The 20,192-nt window shown below is 45.5% G+C and overlaps 1 protein-coding gene across 1 annotated transcript; it reads left to right on the plus strand.

Moving 5' to 3' along the window:
• Nucleotides 1–9,605: 9,605 nt before the first annotated feature.
• On the plus strand, nt 9,606–19,187 carry FAM174C (family with sequence similarity 174 member C). The gene is made up of 3 exons (XM_074978475.1): nt 9,606–9,972; nt 12,355–12,471; nt 14,555–19,187. The coding sequence occupies exons 1-3, from the start codon at nt 9,677–9,679 to the stop codon at nt 14,556–14,558; spliced, it is 417 nt and encodes a 138-aa protein (XP_074834576.1). The 5' UTR covers nt 9,606–9,676; the 3' UTR covers nt 14,559–19,187.
• Nucleotides 19,188–20,192: the final 1,005 nt, after the last annotated feature.

The raw sequence follows: 20,192 nt of genomic DNA on the forward strand, positions 1-20,192 counted from the left end.
GAGTGATTTTTTTTTTGTAAATTTTTACAAGAAAAGATACAATCAAGGGATGATTAACACAGATATGGGGTTATTTTAAAGTTGTAATACTCTGGAAATCTGTCCCTACTTGAAAAGTCCAGTTGATCAGTAAAGGATCATTGAGCCACATACAGGATACTTTGGAATCTTGCCATTTTAATAGTTGGTAAGGGGTATGTGTGTGTGAAGATTTAGTGGTTTATTCCTTTATCAGCAAGACCCAAATTGGGAAGGGGGGGGGACCTTCAAGTCAGTGAAACATGACTTCACTCTTCTATTTGGGTTTCTGTTTACATGCCTTGTACCTATTGTGCACTCACAAATATTACTACTTTCTGATGATTCTGAAGAGATGGTCATTGGAGCAGGCACATTGATACATGCACCTTAAATCAGAAGGCAAAATTTTCAGTGTGAATTTGACTTCTGAATTCTGCAATTTACTTAGTATTAATCTACAGGTATAGTTGGTTTGCACCTTTGCTGATGAATGTTAAAATAATTCTAGGGAAATATTCCTACATTGTATTAAAGTTTCAAAAAGCTTAAATACAGACCACCTTTTTGGAGTTTACCCTTTTCCATCTATCAGTTCCTAACACTGAAAAGGTTTGTAGATGGCTAAAAACAGAATTTCTTTGCTGTTTACCATAAACAGCTGTTAAGTCTCACTGGTAAAAGAAAAGCATTCATCCTTGGCTTGATTACATTTCTAACTAGCATTTAAGGTCAGAACACATCTTCCCTAATGCTGATGTAAATTGTCACTTAAGAGTCGGTGTGCTGAAGGTGACTCAGCACTAGCAAAACCCTTTTTTGCCAGGGTGCTAGCTCTACAGTATGAAATGGTTTTGTCAATCAATTACCTAGTATTGAAGACTCACTAGCTGCTTCAAATTCAACTACATGGTGAAAGTGGCATGTTAAAGCACTCCCTCTCTCTGAGGTTGCATTTACATAACTGTAGTAAAGGCAGTTTCAGAAATATTTCATGCTGATGACTTCTTATCAGCATAGTGCTCAGAAGTCTTACATAATTTGAAGCCCCTTAGTTTTTAGTGCTGTGTACATGTGCCTACAAAAGTTTAGAGGCTGGTTTACAGCGTTTTGGTACTACTAGAACAATTCAGGTAGAAATAAAACAGTACAACCTATGCTAATTGGTTGTGTGTATGTAGAGAAGTTTATTTTGTGTACAAGAATTAGAGCTGCTTAAGGGAGGTACAAGTGTTATGTAGATGGAACATAAAGGCAAATGTGCACCTTGACTCTGGTTACCTGCAGCAAGCTGCTAAAAAGTGGCTTTCCAAAGGAACATTCTGGGTATGAGGTGGCTCCTTAAAGCCTGAAAACTGGCAGGAAGAAAGGGCATAAGTAGTTGACTTCAAGAGTTTCATTCACAGGGCATCAGTTTTTATGCTTGGCATGTACAAAAGCTTTAGAGAGATGCCTAAAATTAAAATACAATCAAAAGGAATACATTGATAGCCAGTAAAGTCACCTTGAACACATTGAAAACTTTGCTAGCTCCTAAAGTCCACCCACCCTAATATGTCTTTCCTAATACATACTGTCTCCACTTTTTTCATTTCTGCTATGAAAGTTTTTACCTCTTTCCCAAATTGAATGTAATGGCATCTTATGTACGCTCACTTCTTTTGTTTCTTTGTTTTTATAGAAAGGTAAAAATTAAAGCCCCTGGGAATAAAAAGCATAGCCTTGCTTTCAGTTGATTTGCATGCTAAGTCTTTTATTTTTTTTGCTGCAGGAGCATAACTAAACTTTAATTTTTCACTTGCATCTTAATTTTGTGTGGCTCTGACAACTTGGGGTTTGTGTAGTTTTCCTAACTGAAACTAAACTTCATTTTATAGTGCTCTTTCTGTATGGTTACACATCTGTGGGGTGCCTACTCTGATCACCACTGTCTTGCACCTTATGCAGTTTTTTTAAGAGCAGTGTGAAGTGGATGTGAAATGCTACCAGATCAGAATCAATAGTGATTTTGCCTACCTTGTAGGAGTGCAAATGACTGCACATAGTGTAAAGCATTAGTGTTTGCCTATCTGAAACTGAGTTCCATGCTTCACCTTCCATGGGGCATTCTAAGTAAGATGGCACCAACTTGCACATTGGAAAGTGTGTCCAACTATTAGAGATTTGCTTGAAATCGGCTTAAATTACCTTTGTTTTGAAGGATGTGCATCAAAATATACCTTTTCACATATACATGGAACAAATGTTCTAACTTAGCACCAAACCAACTTGAACAGGACAAAAGCCAAGTTCCCTTTTAGAGTGTGATGTTCCAGAAACAGAGTTTGGAACCATTTCTACTTAGAAAATTATCCTGACTGAGCTATATTGTCTTAATTTCCCTTTTATCTTATTGAGCATGTCTGACTCTGTTCCCTTCTGATTTTTTTCCTGTTAATATAGCTCTGCTAATCAGTGAAGGCAGGAGCCTGGTTAATCATTTAGTTAAGAGCAAAAATAAAAGCATTTAAGATTTTTCTATTTCCTCAGAGTCCTTTCCAATCACTGTAATTTTACCTGTTTTCTCATCTTGCTGGATGAGCTGTCTTCATTTGATTTCAAGAACTTTGGTATTCAATACCTGACATTTCCAATACGTTCTCTAATTCCAGTCTGCTTCAATGACAATGTTACAGTAGTACCTTGTCATGCCTCAAGTTGTAAACTTGATCTGAAGCTGAGGGCTTTCCTTTATTTCTAGCTATTTGCTGTTTTACATGGATGTGAAGCACTATTCTGCAATTTCTCTTTTCTTGGAGCATGGTCTGAATAGGATTTTCTTTATGCTATCAAAGTTCTTTGAGTAGCCAGGAGACTGATTTTTAGGGAAGCTGAGCATCTGTCACTCATAGGCTTCAACTGGATCTGTAGTTGGTCACCCTTGAAAATCAGAACCTACTCTCCTTAACTCCTGGGAAAAAGAAAAAATTTTGTACCTCTGAGGACAGGCACAATGCTGCTTGGCAGGTGCGTGAAGGAATAGGGTTCTTGAATTTGGCCCATGCCCGCCAATGTACAAAGTTGCCGATAGGGGACACCACTCATTTGCCAGCTCATAATTAAACCTTTGGGCGGTGGCGTATCCTAGATTTACGGTACTGCCAATTATTGTCTCATTGAAGATAAGTTTTTAAGAAAGTAAAACTACCCAACATGATAGACTAGTAAATGGAGCACTAGATTAATAGGAACTGGAGCTCCTGGCTCCTAATCTGTCTCACCTTTGGAAAGTCTTTCATGAGCTCTTTTGGCAGAGATGAAAACTTTCAGGAACAATGAAAGCATTTGTGTAGACACAGCAGGGTAAATCTGCAAGGTTACTTATGTGCACCCATCAAACTTACTGAACCCGCTGGGCTTAAAATTTTTTTTTGCTTGATGTGTTTAAGTATTGAAACAAAAAGTAGTCAAGTAGCACTTTAAAGACTAGCAAAATAATTTATTAGGTGAGCTTTTGTGGGACAGACCCGCTTCTTCAGACCATAGCCATACCAGAACAGACTCAATATTTAAAGCACAGAGAACCAAAAACACTCTGGTCTGGTCTGGTTATGGTCTGAAGAAGTGGGTCTGTCCCACAAAAGCTCACCTAATAAATTATTTTGCTAGTCTTTAAAGTGCTACTTGACTACCTTTTGTTTTGATAGTGTATAGACTAGCAGGGCTCCCTCTCTGTTACTATTAATAAAATATGGGGGATAAGAGTTTTGCATGCCCACGGAGGGCAGTGTGCTAAATAAACTCTAAGTAGCTTGGAAGTGCCATTTCAGAAGTTAAAATGAAATGCTTAGAATCTGTTTGGGATGCAATAGAATAAATGGATGAAAGAACTTAAGTAGCAAGTATCTTCAAAGAGCTCTCAGGGTGTGGGTTTGACGTGGAACAGCAGTGACACCTAATGGCCATTGTGAAAAGGAAACAAAAGTGACAGGAATTGAGCATTTGGGAAAGCATGCTCTAACCTTCCAGAAGTTCCAGTCTCTGAAGCATGTCTTTAAAAGCTCCTCTATGAAGAACAGGCCTATTGGCAACATAGTGTTGCCAGCACCATCCTGCCAAAATCTCAAGATTGCTGGAGGAATCACTGCTAAGTTGAAATACTTATTCATTGTCCTTTGACTGAAATGTCCAGTGTAATAATGAGGGCTGGATTTTGAGAGCATCAGAAAGCAGCTCCCCATCAGGATAAATCCTGATGCCTACAAGATGTGTCCTAACTTGCTGTGCAATTTTCAAAATTTAGCACTGATGGTATGTGCTAAGTATATGCACTCCTAATTATCATCCATGAGCAGAATAAATTTTATGTACGCCAAAGTATTGTCAGATGCATGCTACCAATAGAAACACATGCCTGCTGTGGTTGATCTGCTAATCAGCTGCACAGCACCTGTACCTTTCCTGGGTGGCCACCCAAGTGCTCAGCATACAGGAAACTGGCATTGAGCTATGTTGAAAAGCTGTTGGCAGAGTCTCAACTCATGTAAACAGACATACCTGCACAGTGGAACAATGGCATTTATGCCAGTAGTGAGAAACCTGCAGCCTACAGGCTGCATGAGGTCTGTTAGGGTTCTATAGGTAGCCCATGAAATATTTTGTTGACTGTTGGCCATGTGCAGGGTTGCCAGATTCCAGGGCTTTCCACCCATGTCATTTATTTCCTACTCATTACTAAGCGATGCACACATAAAGCAAGTGCAGGTGGTGTGAGGTGCATGCTGATTGCACCCAACATTGACTTTGAGAGCCATGTGCTCCCTCTGCATCCAACTAAAGCACTGCTATGGTTCAACAAGCGCACCTTGCAAATTCTTGGTGCACAAGTGCAGTTTGAAAAATTATCTCAGGAGAGTTATGACAATCTTGCAGCCCACTGAGATGAAAGAGGGCCACTCATGCAGGCCACTCGCTAGCCTAGGTTGCCTGTTGCTGCTTTATGTCATCTTAGGATCTGCCAGTGCTTTGCATTGATTAAAGTGGTGGCTTTTGTGCTGTGGATGCTTGTCAAACAGAATCTGGGCTCAGCCCACCAACTCCTTTTAGTCATCAGTGGTAACTTTCAGTTTGTCCTGTCTTGGTCACATTCAAATCACTGACTTGGATAAGCTCCAGTGTCATGTGGGCACACATGGGAACCCACAATAATGCTGCAAGGCCTTCTCAACCTGGAGATAGTTAAGAGGTCCTTTGGATGTGCACAAACCTTCCCTTTCATTTTGGCTAGAAGGAAGCAGAAGTCGCGTAATCTTGTGTAACGATATCACTGTACAGAAGAAGTTTAAATCATAACTAAGGGGAAGATCCAGCTGACAGGAAATCTTCCCTTGGCACATTGTTGCCCTTTTTCACCTGCATAATCAGGACTTACGCTAGAAAAGTGAAAATGAGCCCTTACTTTAGGCAGAGAGTATGGGATCTCGATTCCAATCATTGCATCAGAAGGTTAGAGATTGCTCTGATGAGAATGCTTAAAGCAGAGGAGTTGAATCTTCCTCTCTGTGCTGCATGAACAACCTAGTCTCTCCTTTTGCAAACACTTAGTTACATGCTTTATTCCAGGATGTGAAACATCCAGCCCGCAAGGGCAGAGGGCCCCTCTTTTGTGATACCCAGGCGGTTGCTCCAGCCCTGCAGCCCTTCTGTGAGGCTGGAGCACTAGTTCCAGCTCCCTGATGTGGAGGGCTGAGAAGAGTCCTGAGCCTTGTGGGCCAGAGCCAGGCAAGATGGGTCTGGATGGGCCTCCTGGTCTCTGTCTGGCCAGGGAAAGAAAGCTTTGTTCAGGCTGTCACTCCGCATCCCCTGGGCTGGTGGGAGGGCCACACAGGGAAGTTGAATCAGCCTTTCTGTGCTGTATGAAAAACCTAGTCTCTCCTTTTGCAAACACTTAGTTATGTGCTTTATTCCAGGATGGGAAACATCCAGCCCACAAGGACAGAGGGCCCCTCTCCTGCAGTGCCCAGGCTGGCGTTCCAACCATGCAGCCTTCCAGTTTTTCCCCTGCTTCTCCCTTTAGCCTGAATCAGAGCCAATTGGAACAATGGGGAATGGTGCCTTGGAGTGGCAGGGATCATAGAGCCACGTGTGCCGCTAGGGAGCTGCACCAGGCAAGCATCCCCCTCATGCCCCCTCCATCACTCTCACTCCTCAAACCTGAACCCCCATCCTGCTGCATTTCTCCACCCAGACCCCCACCCCAGCCTGCACCTGCACCCTCCCGCCAAGACCCCATGGCCCCATCCTGTTCCCCAGCAGCCCCCTCAGTTTTGGTCCCACCCCAGGCTCCTGGCTTAGGGAAATGCCAGAACTTCTGTCCCCACTTCTCCACCTCCCTGCCTGTGGGGCTGGAGCATGAAGGGAGTGAGGTAGCTCATTTAGGGGCCACATCAGTGAGAGATTTTTTTTTCTTCCCACATTTATGTAACCCCTCGACTGGTTTTGCTGTGGATGAGTGGCCCCTCGCCCAAAAAAAGTTCCCTCACCACTGGTTTAATTTTAAGTATATGAATAATTCTAACCGTCTGGATGGGAGTCATCCATCACTGGCTGTGCTGCAAAATCTGTTTGACATTTTCTGTTTTATAAGAACATAAGAACATAAGAATGGCCATACTGGGTCAGACCAAAGGTCCATCAAGCCCAGCATCCCATCTGCCGACGGTGGCCAATGCCAGGTGCCCCAGAGAAGGAGAACAGAAGACAAGTGATTTATCTCCTGCCATCCATCTCCTGCCCTTGTTATGAAGGCTAGGGCACCATACTTTATCCCTGGCTAATAGCCATTTATGGACCTGACCTGCAAAAATTTATCAAGCTCTTTTTTAAACCCTAATAGAGTCCTGGCCTTCACAGCCTCCTCGGGCAAGGAGTTCCACAGGTTGACTGTGCGCTGTGTGAAGAAAAATTTCCTTTTATTAGTTTTGAACCTACTACCCATCAATTTCATTTGGTGTCCCCTAGTTCTTGTATTATGGGAAAAGGTAAATAATTTTTCTATATTCACTTTCTCCACACCATTCATGATTTTATATACCTCTATCATATCGCCCCTCAATCGCCTTTTTTCCAAACTGAAAAGTCCCAGTCTCTCTAGCCTCTCCCCATATGGGACCCTTTCCAAGCCCCTAATCATCTTAGTCGCCCTTTTCTGAACCTTTTCTAATGCCAATATATCTTTTTTGAGGTGAGGAGACCACATCTGCACGCAGTACTCGAGATGTGGGCGTACCATAGTTTTATATAGGGGAAGTATGATATCTTTTGTCTTATTATCGATCCCTTTTTTAATAATTCCTAACATCCTATTTGCCTTACTAACTGCCGCTGCACACTGCGTGGATGTCTTCAGAGAACTATCCACTATAACTCCAAGATCCCTTTCCTGATCTGTCGTAGCTAAATTTGACCCCATCATGTAGTACGTGTAATTTGGGTTATTTTTTCCAACATGCATTACCTTACACTTACCCACATTAAATTTCATTTGCCATTTTGCTGCCCAATCACTCAGTTTGCTGAGATCTTTTTGTAGTTCTTCACAATCCCTTTTGCTTTTGACTGTCCTGAACAACTTGGTGTCATCTGCAAACTTTGCCACCTCACTGCTTACCTCATTTTCTAGATCATTGATGAACAAGTTGAACAGGATCGGTCCCAGGACTGAGCCCTGGGGAACACCACTAGTTACCCCCCTCCATTGTGAAAATTTACCATTTATTCCAACCCTTTGTTTTCTGTCTTTTAACCAATTCCCGATCCATGAAAGGACCTTTCCTCCTATCCCATGACCACCTAATTTACATAAAAGCCTTTGGTGTGGGACCGTGTCAAAGGCTTTCTGGAAATCTAGGTATATTATGTCCACTGGGTGCCCCTTGTCCGCATGTTTATTAACCCCTTCAAAGAATTCTAATAGATTAGACAGACACGACTTCCCTCTGCAGAAACCATGCTGACTTTTGCCCAACAATTCGTGCTCTTCTATGTGCCTTGCAATTTTACTCTTTACTAGTGTTTCTACTAATTTACCTGGTACTGATGTTAAACTTATCGGTCTATAATTGCCAGGATCTCCTCTAGAGCCTTTTTTAAATATTGGTGTTATATTGGCCGTCTTCCAGTCATTTGGTACCAAAGTGGATTTAAAGGATAGGTTACAAACCACTGTTAATAACTCCGCAATTTCACATTTGAGTTCTTTCAGAACCCTTGGGTGAATGCCATCTGGTCCTGGAGACTTGTTACTATTCAGCTTATCAATTAATTCCAAAACCTCCTCTAATGTCACTTCAATCTGAGTGAGTTCCTCAGATTTGTCGCCTAAAAAGGCTGGCTCAGATTTAGGAACCTCTGTAACATCTTCAGCCGTGAAGACTGAAGCAAAGAAATCATTTAATCGCTCCGCAATGGCACTGTCTTCCTTGATCGCTCCTTTTATATCTTTATCATCCAAGGGCCCCACTGCTTTTTTAGCAGGCTTCCTGCTTCTAATGTATTTAAAAAACAGTTTATCTAATGTATTTAAAAAACAGTTTATACAGTTTATCGTTCCATCCTTTTGCAGAGATGATCATAGAATCATAGAATATTAGGGCTAGTTGGGACCTCCAGAGGTCATCGAGTCCAGCCCCCTGCCCCCGGGGCAGGACCAAGTACTGTCTAGACCATCTCATCTAGACATATATCTAACTTGTTCTTAAATATCTCCAGAGATGGAGATTCCACAACCTCTCTAGACAATTTATTCCAGTGTTTGATCACCCTGACAGTTAGGAACCTTTCCTAATGTCCAACCTGAACCTCCCTTGCAGCAGTTTAAGCCCATAGCTTCTTGTTCTATCCTCAGAGGCCAAGGAGAACAAGTTTTCTCCCTCCTCCTTATGACACCCTTTTAGATACCTGAAAACTGCTATCATGCCCCCCCTCAGTCTTTTCTTTTCCAAACTCATTCTTCTAAACCAATTATTTCAGTCTAGTGCTTGCAAGAGAACAGAAGTGGTCTCAACCCTACTCCAACCCTTTTCGAAAACTGACTTTTATCCTGGGGCCTGTCTCACGTGGTCCTTGTTCCTCATCTCTGTTTCCCCCAGCACTCTACAGTCCTCAAGTATTTCTCCCTTTGCTTCCTGCTCGCCATTGCCCCATAACTGCTCTGCACCCTGGAGTCCCTTTGAAACCCTCGTCTGATTCCCATTTCCCCCTGCTCCTCCACCCCCCTTGCCCCTCTCTCCTCTGCACCCTGGGGTCCCTTTGCATCTCCCCTTTCCTCAAAGATCCCTCTGCTCCCCCAGGACCCCAAATCCCTTTCCCTGCTGCACCCTACAGTCCCTGTGCTCCTCCCCATTGCTTCCTGACACCTCCTCTCTCATGTCCCCTGACTCCTGCCCCTCTGACGTTTGTTCCCCCTCCATCCTGTGCTTCCAAGTGTCCCCTTGCGCTCACCCCCACGCACTACTTTGTACCCTGCCCGGAACCCTGCGTGGCCGGAACCCTGTGTACGGGCGCCATGGACCCCGGCCGGACCTCGGCCGGCGCTGCGCTGCGCTGAAGTCATTTCCGGTGATTGGGCCCCTCCCGGAGCCTGAGGGGTGCGTGTCCCAGTAGTTGCCGTGCGCCCGCCATGGTCCCGCGGGAGCCCGGCCGCCTCCTCCTCACCCTCCTCCCGCTGCTGCTCTTCCTGTTCGCGGCCTGCGCGGTGCCCAGCTCCCCGGGCCCGGCGGGGGCCTCGCCGCCCCCGAGCCCTGCCTCCGCCGCCAACGGGACGCGGCCGGCCGGGAACTACAGCGAGGGACGGGGCGGCGGGTTCCGCGGCCTGGACCTGCTGGGCGGGCGGCTGCCCGCGGTCCAACGGGCCTTCTACGTGCTCTGCGGCCTCTCCGGCCTGGCCGCGGTTTACTTCCTGGCGCGGGCGCTGCGGTGAGTGGCGCTGCGGGGTGGGGGGCGTTTCCCGTGTTAGGGGCCCTGTCCCCAGTGGAAGGCAGCGGGTCACGAGAGCCGCCGTCAGACTAGGAGTGTCCCTCGCTCCCTGCAGCACCTCCTTCGCCCCAGGGAGTGGCTCGGGGGGCGGGTGGTGGGATCCCCAGTGGTTTGAGCATTGGCCTGCTAAACGCAGGGCTGTGAGCTCAATCCTTGAGGGGGGCAGGTAGGTGAAAATCCAGTGTGTCGGGGTGGGGATGGATCCTGCTGCGAGGGCAGGGGACTGGACTCGACTCGGTGACCTCTCAAGGTCCTTTCCAGTTTTGCGAGATCAGATAGATAGGGATGTCTCCATTTCCCCAGGGCTGGAAACCTTTGTGACCTGTTCTCCCACGCCACACCTCATTTCTGGGAAACAGACTTGGGTCCTCGCTAGAGTTCCCTTTCCCTTGGAACCGACACTGTCCTCCCAGAGGTTTCTGGGATAGCCATAGGTCTCCCAAGCCTGTGCTGCCCTTTGTGGGAGGGGCTCTCTTTGTTTCCCCACGGGACACACTAGACAGGGTGAAGAAATGCTGGAGCTCTTTGCAATTCCTATAAAGATTACCCTAGTCCCTTAAAAGTGCGTAAATTCGTCTGTCTGTTTTAGGATTATCTTTACTGTGAAATCTTTCTTTTGCTGCTTAAGACATCCTGTAATTCGCAGGAAAGTGGCTTCACAGGAAACATGCCCTTCTCTCCTGATGAGCGTGGGATCACTGTAGCTCTGTAGTCCTGTAAAAACTGAGAGCATTCTGAGGGTTGAGTAGGAATAAAAATCTGCTGACACTCAGCGGTCCTCTCTAGGGGTTTTCTTTATCTCTACGGTGGAATAGCAGGGACAGAGTGGTAATTCATCTCCCACTTCAGGGCCTGAGGCAGTAAGGAGTCCCCCATTCCACCCTTTTATTTTCACATCTTGTCACATTCTTTATCCTCAGTCAATTGGCTCTCTGAAGTGGATGAAATTCTTTAGCATTTCTTCTATATACCAGCAGTGTAACTTTACCAGATGAATAGCATGTGAGGACATCTGTGTCCTGGAATAAGAGTGTTTTCTTTGGTTTAACTTAAGCCTGTCTTGGATGGCTTGCCTGCAACAGAAGAAGTCTGCTGGTATGGCTCTATTGGGAAACCCTACTGATGTAGAGACACCATATATAAGTAAAAACACTTTTTTTGGTCTGACTAACTACTCTATGGCATTAGCTTTTATAGAAATGTTACAAAAATTCACATCTAACTGGTGTTACTGTAGTTTCAGAGGAGTATCTGTGTTTGTAGCGTCACAAAAAACAAGCGGTCCTGTAACATCTTAAAAGACTAATAGATTTATTTACAGTCAGTCAGCCGGAACTCTCAGGTAATGGGCACAAACATGCTGCACCATGGAAATAACTCCTAGCCCCAGGGCTGCCGGAGTTCCCACAGCCTGATCGCTGCTGGAGTTCCCCTAGTCCTGGATGGCTCCCTAGGGCTTGAGCTGATGGAGTTTCCTGGCCCGGTGCATTCCTCCATCCCCAATGGCTTGCTGGAGTTTCCTGGCCCTGGCACATTTCTCTGTTCCCAGCCGGCTTCCCAGCCCTGGGGCTGCCACCACATTCCTCCAGCCCCCACCGGCTTCCCAGCCCTAGAGTTGCTGGCACTGTCTGTTAACCTCCATATTTGCATGTCCGACAACCTCCCGGTCCCAGGGTTGCTGGATATGAAAGAGTTTACCGTATTAGGTAATGAGCTTTCAGAAGAAGTGGGTCTTACCTACGAAAACTCATTATCTAATAAATAAATTTATTAGTTTTTTAAGGTGCTACAGGACTGCTTGGTTTTTGTGGCATTACTATGGCAGCAAAAGTTCTTAGTGTAGACCCAGCCGAAGCGATGTGGAAACTGAATTTAAAAAGGCACAGTGAACCTCGGGTAAAAGTACCCGCATATAGGGAGTTTATACCCATGTAACTATTTTGGTCTCAATTAATTCCATGGAAAGCACTAAAGAAATGGTTTCTGATACAATCCTTCTCACTAATATCTGCTGTTGGCAATGGCATGCAGACTTTCGGGTAATATTTTTGAGCTACACTTTGGGTGATGACCACTCAAGCCAAATTATATGCTGTCAGCAGCGAACCTGAGTTTGCCCCTCTGCACTGCTTCAACATGTAGTAGGCCACAGAAAAAACATCCCAGTCCCCTGTTTTTATTCATTTTGCCCTTTCCACTAACGAGGCCTCTCCTGTCCTTATGAACACATGACATTTTTTGGAAAAGGGAGCATATATCAGGGTCTGTGAATGAAAGTGCTAGATCAGAAGTGCCTAAGAATGAGCTCAAAACTGATTTCAGGTTGAAGAAACCTCAGCGGAAGAAATATGGTCTCCTTTCAAACTATGATGAAAATATGGAGCTGGGATCTCTTGACAGTGACGAAGACACAGTGTTTGAAACAAGAAATCTGAGGCGGTAGGTGTATGATTTCAAGTAGCTAAATGTCTCTTTCCAAAGATGCATGAAGCTTGGGCACACAGTCTGCAGTTGGATCCTCACAAGTGATGCTTTCTGTGGGTGCAAGGGTCCAATTGTATGGATCTGGTTGCAGGGTCAGGCTTTTGGGTTCCATTGATGTTAACAGCCTCAAGAGAACATTCTTGTAACTAGAGACAGTGCTTGGCCTACTAACAAACCCATAGACGTGAATTTGTTGGAGACAAGGATTAAAAATTAGCTTTGACAAAAGCCGGGCTCAACAGAAATATTGATTTGTTTAATTGGGGGCGGGGGAGGGTTCCTTTTTTTCTAGTAGTAAGGTTGCTCATGTTTGCTCCAGCGTTCTAGCATGGTGCAAGTGCATGGAAACCAGCAAGTGAAATGGAACAGAAGCTTACTAACACCTGCCCTAACTTGTATTGTCTACATTATTTTCTTCGAGGGGCTGAGTGAAACACAAATAGTAAACAGATTACACATCCTTTTTCATAACTAATTTACTGAGAGCTTTTTATAAGATGACTTTATTTTAAATTATTTCTGATATGATAATTCCCATTAGTTTGCTCTGATGGTTCTAATTCTGCCTCCTTCCAGTCTGCAGTATCTATCGGTCTTTTTCTGTAGTTTTATTGTGTTTATTTCTGTAACGGGCACAGTACAGTACAGTAGATCTGTGTCAAATAGTTAAGTTGCTCTCCTAGAGCATTTGCACAGCAGAGATCCAAGTGAATACAATTCAGAACAAACACAGTGACCCACTGTCACTTAAAACTGGAATTCATCATAGAACAGTCCTTTACAAAGAAGAAAGGGGAGGGAGTCCAGCATGCACCTCTCTCGTATTCGGTTCCAAGTGTATGGAACACAGTGAAAGGAACAAATAATAAAGGAGATGAAGGGGCTGGTTACCTGGAAGTGTTTGGAGTGCAGGTGTGGTTTCCTGTGCAGGAATATGTCAGAGGGCAAAGAGTGCAGTATGTTCCCTGTCTCTGGTTCTAGCTCATGAAAGTGGGGGATTGAAAACAGTAGGTAGAGGCAGGCACGTTGTGGGCCAGCTGCATGTGAGCTTCTGCCTGAACAGCTCTGGCAATGCATGTCCTAAAATCATCTTCTGTACCTTCCTTAATTCTCTGCAGTGTCTTCCAGTCTCCTTCCATGTAAAGCAAGCGGCTCCAGTTTGTCTCCTACCTTCAATGTTTGAGGTCCAAGTAATCTTTTTGTTGCACCTGTACTAAACATTTCAGACTCCTTTGCATTTAATCATCTAATGCCTGTAAAGCACTTTGAAGTGAAGTCCTTGGACTTTTGCTGGTTGGAATATTGCTGACTGAGCACCTAGTAAAGCAAACTTGGTCTTTAACACTGACACCAGCTCTGCACGATTCTGCATTAGGAGGCACATGCCCTCCTCTGTTTTTATCCAGATATCACCGTCTCTTCCTTATGTTTTCTTCTGATCCCATACAATGTAGTAACAGCACCTAGCTTTCTGTCAGTAGCTCTCCAAGCGCTCAACTAGGGAGGCCGGTATTTTCCCCATTTTACAGCTGCGGAAATAGAGGCACAAAGGCCAGGTGACTTTCTCAGAAGATGAGAGGCAGAGCCAGGAATAGGCCAAGTCTCCTGAGTTTCCAGTCTAGCACTCCATCCACAAGACCATACTCCCTCCTACCAGAGTGGTAGCAGTTAATAGTCCGATAGAACAAATGCATGTTCCCTTGGGGAGTCAGACACTTGTACAGTAAATTAGCTTTTTAGAGTCTCTAGGGGAAGCATTCTCAGCATCCAAAAGCGGAAACGATGGTGTCCTAAGTCAGAACTGTCTTTATCTCATTAAGACATCTGTTGATTTTAGTGCATACTTTGTGTAGCAGGGCCTTGGTAAGTGGGCTTGATTCCTTCAAAGCATTTTCAAAGAAGAGGAGAAATGCAGGTGCATGCGGGCGGCTCTTCTTCTGCTCCCTCTCCTTCCCTACTCCCAGCCGTTGATGTGAATGATCTGTCGAGCTGTGATGTAAACACTCACTCTGGTGTTTGGATGTCTTCTGTTTTCTAGATGATCTGGGACCAATGGCTCAACTGCACAGACTGACTGAGAAGGTGTAAATCCACCAGCAGACTCGCCTCACCATTTGTTGGGTTTATTTTTTCTAACTGCTTAAGATGACTGCAAGTTAACAGCACACAGTTTTATAGCTGTGTGGGGGAGGGATCTAACCCTGTTTCCCTTACATAGGAGAAGGCGGAGTGATGAGATGAAAGATCCTACTGCACTGGGTGGTATTGCTCACGCAGGAGGCTTTGTAACTCATGACAATGAAAATATGACTCTCTAAGGTGGGCTTTTGGTTTCTAACATTCCCAGTGATGGACTGAAGTACTGCAGCCACGTCAGCCTGCCTACGAAAGCTAGTCACTGTCTTGTATACGTTCGTATCCCACCCTCTAGCAACGGTTGCAATGAAACCAAAGGATCAGGTAGTTGGAGTCTCTCTTGTAACCTCCGCAGTGCTCTTGTACAGTTGATACAGGATTAATTACTTTTTATTAATTGCCTTTCTAATTGACTCCCCATCAGTCTGAGGTCTGGAGCTATCTCTTGCGTCAGGTAATGGATCTGCACTGTATTAAATTAGTTCAGCCAGCTGGAGAATGGCTGTTGGGGTAGGGAGGGAGTAGGTTAGGTGCATTGGTGTTATTGCAGTTGCTGTTAGTGCCAATGCAGCAACCCAAAGATGGAAGTGACACAATGACAGTACAAGTCATTACCTCACTTAGAGAATGGAAGAAAATGTGTTTACAGCTGAAGGATGCCACTGGGCCAGGAACAGAGACTGAAGTAGTGGTAACTTGTTTGGGTAGGCTATGGGATCAATGCATGGGCAGGCTCTACTGTTATATATAGTTCCAAACCAAAGTTCCTTCCTTATGGGGGTGTTTAATATCTACCAAGCTGTTAGAGGCGATACAGATGACATTGCTGGTCGAGGTCATCGGGCAGAGAAAATCCGAGGAGGTTGTCCCTAGTGTAACAAGTCCAAGAGCAGCTGTTGGCTGGCAAAAGTGGAATAACCTTGAAAAGGACCTGAAGCCGGATCCCTATCAATTGCAAATCTTAAACTGAGGCAATGCTGCTCCAAAAATAACTCTTCTTGCCGAGAGGAGCAGATTCAGCCCAAGTATTAGTGCTCCGGGCTGTGCCTTGGAATAAGTCCAGTGAGCCACAGAAGTCTCGTGTTGTAGCCTAGCTGCATTGATGGTTGGGGACCCAAGCCAGAGGGTCCAAGGATATTGGTGTAAGAGTGAGCTGCACGGAGATAGTGGAAAGGGGCAATATGTGAATGCACTGCAAGTAAGCGGCCCTCTCCTTCCCTACACCCTCCTCAGTTACAGACCCTGTGCTTCTTGGGGTGAAAAATGTGCTAGCAACAATCTTGTTTAAAGCGCAGTTCTGGCAAGCATCAGCCATGGGGGAATTCTGCAATTTTACTACAGCTCCAAATGCAGCAATTGCCAAATTTCTCCCTGCCACCACAGCCTTAAAGCATGCCCCAGTGTAGATGGGAGGTGCAGTTTATTTGCAAATAAAGAGGCATGCAGCCCTGCAGGAAAGACAGTGCCATTGTTACAAGAATCCTGGCATGGTCACTCAGTAAAATAGCAAATCACGTGCTGAAGAGGTGCAGCTTAAGGCTACAGATGGTGTTCTAGGTGCAGGTTGGATGCTACCTGAAGCATCTTGGGGAGGGAAATATGGGACAGCAGTGCCTTTCTCTTGTTAGTAAGAGAGAAACTGACCTGTTACAAAAAGAACAGTGAGGAGACTGATGAAAACTGAGAAGACCTAACTGGGTTTGCTACCCTCCAGGCAGCAGAAGTCAGCTCTGAGAAATGAGCCCTGCTTTGAAGTCCTGAACAAGATAGTGTAGAGAGCACTTTGCCCTGTGGGATTTTTTGCTCAAGGGGCAGTATTTCTCGATCCCAAGGTGTCCTGACTAGAAGTGGATTTCTTCTGCCCTCCTTGATACCTCAGCTCTTTGCCGTAGGCTCTCCAGCCTGCCAAAAGAAGTGTGTACTTGTGTAAGATTTTAAAAACCATCTATTTTTGAAAGGATGACTTTCTTATGCTCAGATAGCACCTTGACAATCAACGGATTTCTTCTCATTTGTGTGTTACCGTTGATTTTAGCACCTTTGTCATCTCTGCATCAGTTAAACATAGGCACAGTGTGCTTTGTGTTAGCCATGACAGCTGTACTCACTGCTACTCAGTGGGTGATGCATGCAGAGAATTTTCTTGTTCTGATTCATTAGGATGGTGTTGCCTTGCCCTCGTCTAGGGTGATACTACTTAAACACACTTGATAACAGTTGCTGTAACCCTTCAGTTCCCATCATATCTGTTGTTGTAAAGCATCATTCGCAGGACCAGAGCCATCCCATCCATAGGAAGGGGGGCCTGTGATTTTGGGAACCCCACAGTGGCCACCCCAACTGCCCCATGTTCCCTCCACCAGGGGACTATGGGGCCTGGTGCTGTGACAGCAGGGGGTGCTGCCCCCCAGCTCCCCACCGCATAGGCAGAGAGGTCTCAGTGACCTGCTCCAGTGCATGCTCCCTTCCCTGGCGTGCTGTGCCTAGCTTCTCCACAGCAGGCCAGGAGGGTGGTGCAGTGGAGTGGAGTGCCAAACTCCTGCTCCCACCCACCACATTGTGATTGGAGAGGCGGCAAAGCCTGCTGCCCCAGTGCCAGGCTCCGTAATCCCCTGGGCAGCATTGTGTGGGGGAGGGGGCAAGGCTGGAGAAGAAGCAGGACCTGTGTCACAGTCCGGGGGGGCCCTCGACCCTGCCTCTGCCCCCCTGGGGGTGGCCCTGCACAGGTCATTTAAATCAGCTGCTGCATTGCAGTCCAGTTAACTGTTTGGCTGCACCTATGATGTTCATTGGTTTTGCGTTAACTAAGGCAAGTTATTTTTTCATCCCTTAAGCTCTGCTCTTCTGTTGGACAGAGTGAGTTTGCAATCTTTGATTTTCTTGGGTCTGGTGGAATGTGCAGTTCTAAGTGTTGATTTTAACGTGTTAGCAATTCCGTAATTCTGGTGGAAAAAAATGGGACCTTTTTATTTTTTTAAACATATATATTTTTTCAATGATTCAGGTACAAAATAAGGGCCTGTGATGACAGTGTTTTAAATGGTTTTAGATGTCTCCTTAGTAATTATTAAAAATCTAGGTGATGATAGGACTGGAACATAACTCATAGATTATATCAATTCTGCTGGTACTATGTAGGCAGAGTATATTAAAGTGGGTGCCTAAATGCACCCCATTGCTGGCATGGTAATGTTGTCTCAGATCCTCAGTACGAGTGGCTACATGTGGGTGAATTTTTGCACCCAGGAGAACTGAGGCAATATTTATGGGGCTATAAAGGGGCTGCTTGCTACCTAGGAAAAGCCTTCTAGCACTTTTTGATCTGAGTCTGTTCTGAGTGGAAACAGATCTGACCTGTGGCCAATTCCACATTAATAGCTGACTTGTGTAGACTGGTTTATGTCTTTTAGCATGAGGAATGCTGCTTAAATTCTGTGTGTTGGAGTCAGTATCTCAGCCTGGCTTGGCCCGTCATGAGCAAGATTATCTCCCATTCCTGCTCTCGGGCTTTTGGTTGAGAAAATTATTGTAGCGTACCTTGTGGGAGGAAGTAAAATTGATGACCACAAAGACGTGAGACTCCTTTCCATGCAGATCTGTTATTCCCTTTGTGCCTCCTTCCAGCCCATGTGAAGGACAAATGGGGAGTGAGGGCTGTGGTGAGAGCCGCTCTGAAGAGCGGTGGAAACACCTTAGCAATACACAGCTGGAGTGAGGCCAATATAGGCCTTGTAGGGCTATTGCTAATAATGGATTTAAAACATGGCTTTTATTGCCCCCACGCAGAGGAGCTCAGGCTGGGAGGAGCCTTCTGCTCTCATTTTAATAAGTTTTTTTTTTTTTTAAGCATGTTTTTGGTTCTGTGTTGATGCCCTAATAGACTACTCTGCAGTGAGCTTCAGGCGCAGCTTTTGGGCCCTCTTTGATTGCCACTGGCAACATGTTTTCTGAGAAATGGTTTTGATGAATGTCCTGCTGGGTGAGAGCGAGAGAGGCTTCTCACTCTGGCTGTTTCCTCTCGCCATCACATGCCCCATCTACACTCTGAGCTTCGGATCCTGACTCGGCTGGTGCAAGAGAACCTGATTCACAGCACACCCAAGCACACTGAATTCAGTACAGGCCAAATTGGTGTGATCTGCTGTAATGTTCACACAGATGTTGACCTGTGTGCGCCCCCAGGTAACTGCTATATAGCCTGCCTGAAACTGTTAGGGCTGTTTAAAACAAAGGCTAATTAACAAAGTTTACCTAATTCTCTCTCATTTGTTTGGTGGTTTGTATCAAGTTATCCAGTACTGGCATTGAAGTACTCGCCACTGAAGGAATAGGTAAATTGTCTGGGGCTCGTGCTGCATTTAGTGAGATTGATTCAAGATGATGTCGGCTGCAGCTCTCAACGGTTAATGCTGTACTCCTGGTTTTGTTTCATTTGCACGACTGGAATGTGATCTGTAGCCCTGGCCTGCTGGGAGATAGACCTGTGGTCGGAACAGATTGCTAGGTAGTCAATAAAAAAGCTCTCCGGTGCATAATGTTTTCCCTCCTGCTTGGGTTGTGTTTATTTTTAAACAGCACTCAGTCCTGTGTTGATCTTTCTCCTTTTGGTTGCCCCCTCTTATCTTCAGACAAATAAAATGAAACATTTTATTTCAACAGATTCCTCCTCGGTAGCCACGGTGACTGGAAAAGCCCCAATAATTCTGAAGGGCTGCCCAGTGCAGAGGGTCCAGGGATATTGATGTAAGAATGAGCCGTGTGCGCTAAAGGAGTGCAGGGCACTGTGGTCTTGTCAGGCTATTCGCTATCATCAGGGCATCTGAGCACAAGCTGTAGAAGCTTTTAGATCCCCTTTTAGATTAAGTGACTCGCCAAACACTCCCCAGTAGTGCTGGCTGAGGTAGGTTTTTTGAGTTCATACTCCGCGGTTCAGGGTTCGAGTGAGTGGCACTGCACCGCCATCAGCCAGGTCGTGACATCACTGATGCAAATTTGCTCCAGTCAGAGACTTGGGGCCAAATCTGAGTGTCACCATTACTCAGGAGGGTTGCAACGTTTATAGCTAAACCTAGCCAGCCCCACAGCCCAGGAGTTGCCACTGTGGAGTGAGTGTTGGGTGGGATCTGACCAAAACCACCCCGGTACCTCCACTCCCAGGCTGTTTGCTAGGTCGTGACAGACCCTGGACGTTTACAAATGGGTCCTGAAAAGGTGGAGAACCACCGCCACATCTTTCTTTTCCCTGGCAGGCTTTTAGCTACCAAAAATGGTATAGAACCTGCAGATGTGTAGATTTTATCAAACGTCCTGTTTGTTTACCCACCATTCAATACAGTTCCTTCCTCTGTGCTCTGCTTTTATCAGTGTGTCTTGTGTAAACCCTCTTGCTTGTCATGCCTGGCTTTCTCTGCACTTCTCAACCTCTTCCGCATTTTAAAGACCCTTATTTCCCCAGTGTACCTTGGCCTTTTTCTCAGGTTAGTGCTTAACCTCCTCTCCCCCTCTCTCCTTTGTGCATATCTCATCATCCCTCTTGGGGT

Source organism: Carettochelys insculpta, chromosome 27 (assembly GCF_033958435.1).
Source record: "Carettochelys insculpta isolate YL-2023 chromosome 27, ASM3395843v1, whole genome shotgun sequence".
Lineage (NCBI taxonomy): Eukaryota > Metazoa > Chordata > Testudines > Carettochelyidae > Carettochelys > Carettochelys insculpta.

What these genes read in the sequence shown, in the direction of transcription:
- FAM174C (XM_074978475.1), top strand. Translation starts at nt 9,677, where the DNA reads ATGGTCCCGCGGGAGCCCGGCCGCCTCCTCCTCACCCTCCTCCCGCTG. An exon ending in TTCCTGGCGCGGGCGCTGCG is followed by an intron (nt 9,973 to 12,354) that starts GTGAGTGGCGCT and finishes AACTGATTTCAG; the next exon opens with GTTGAAGAAACCTCAGCGGA.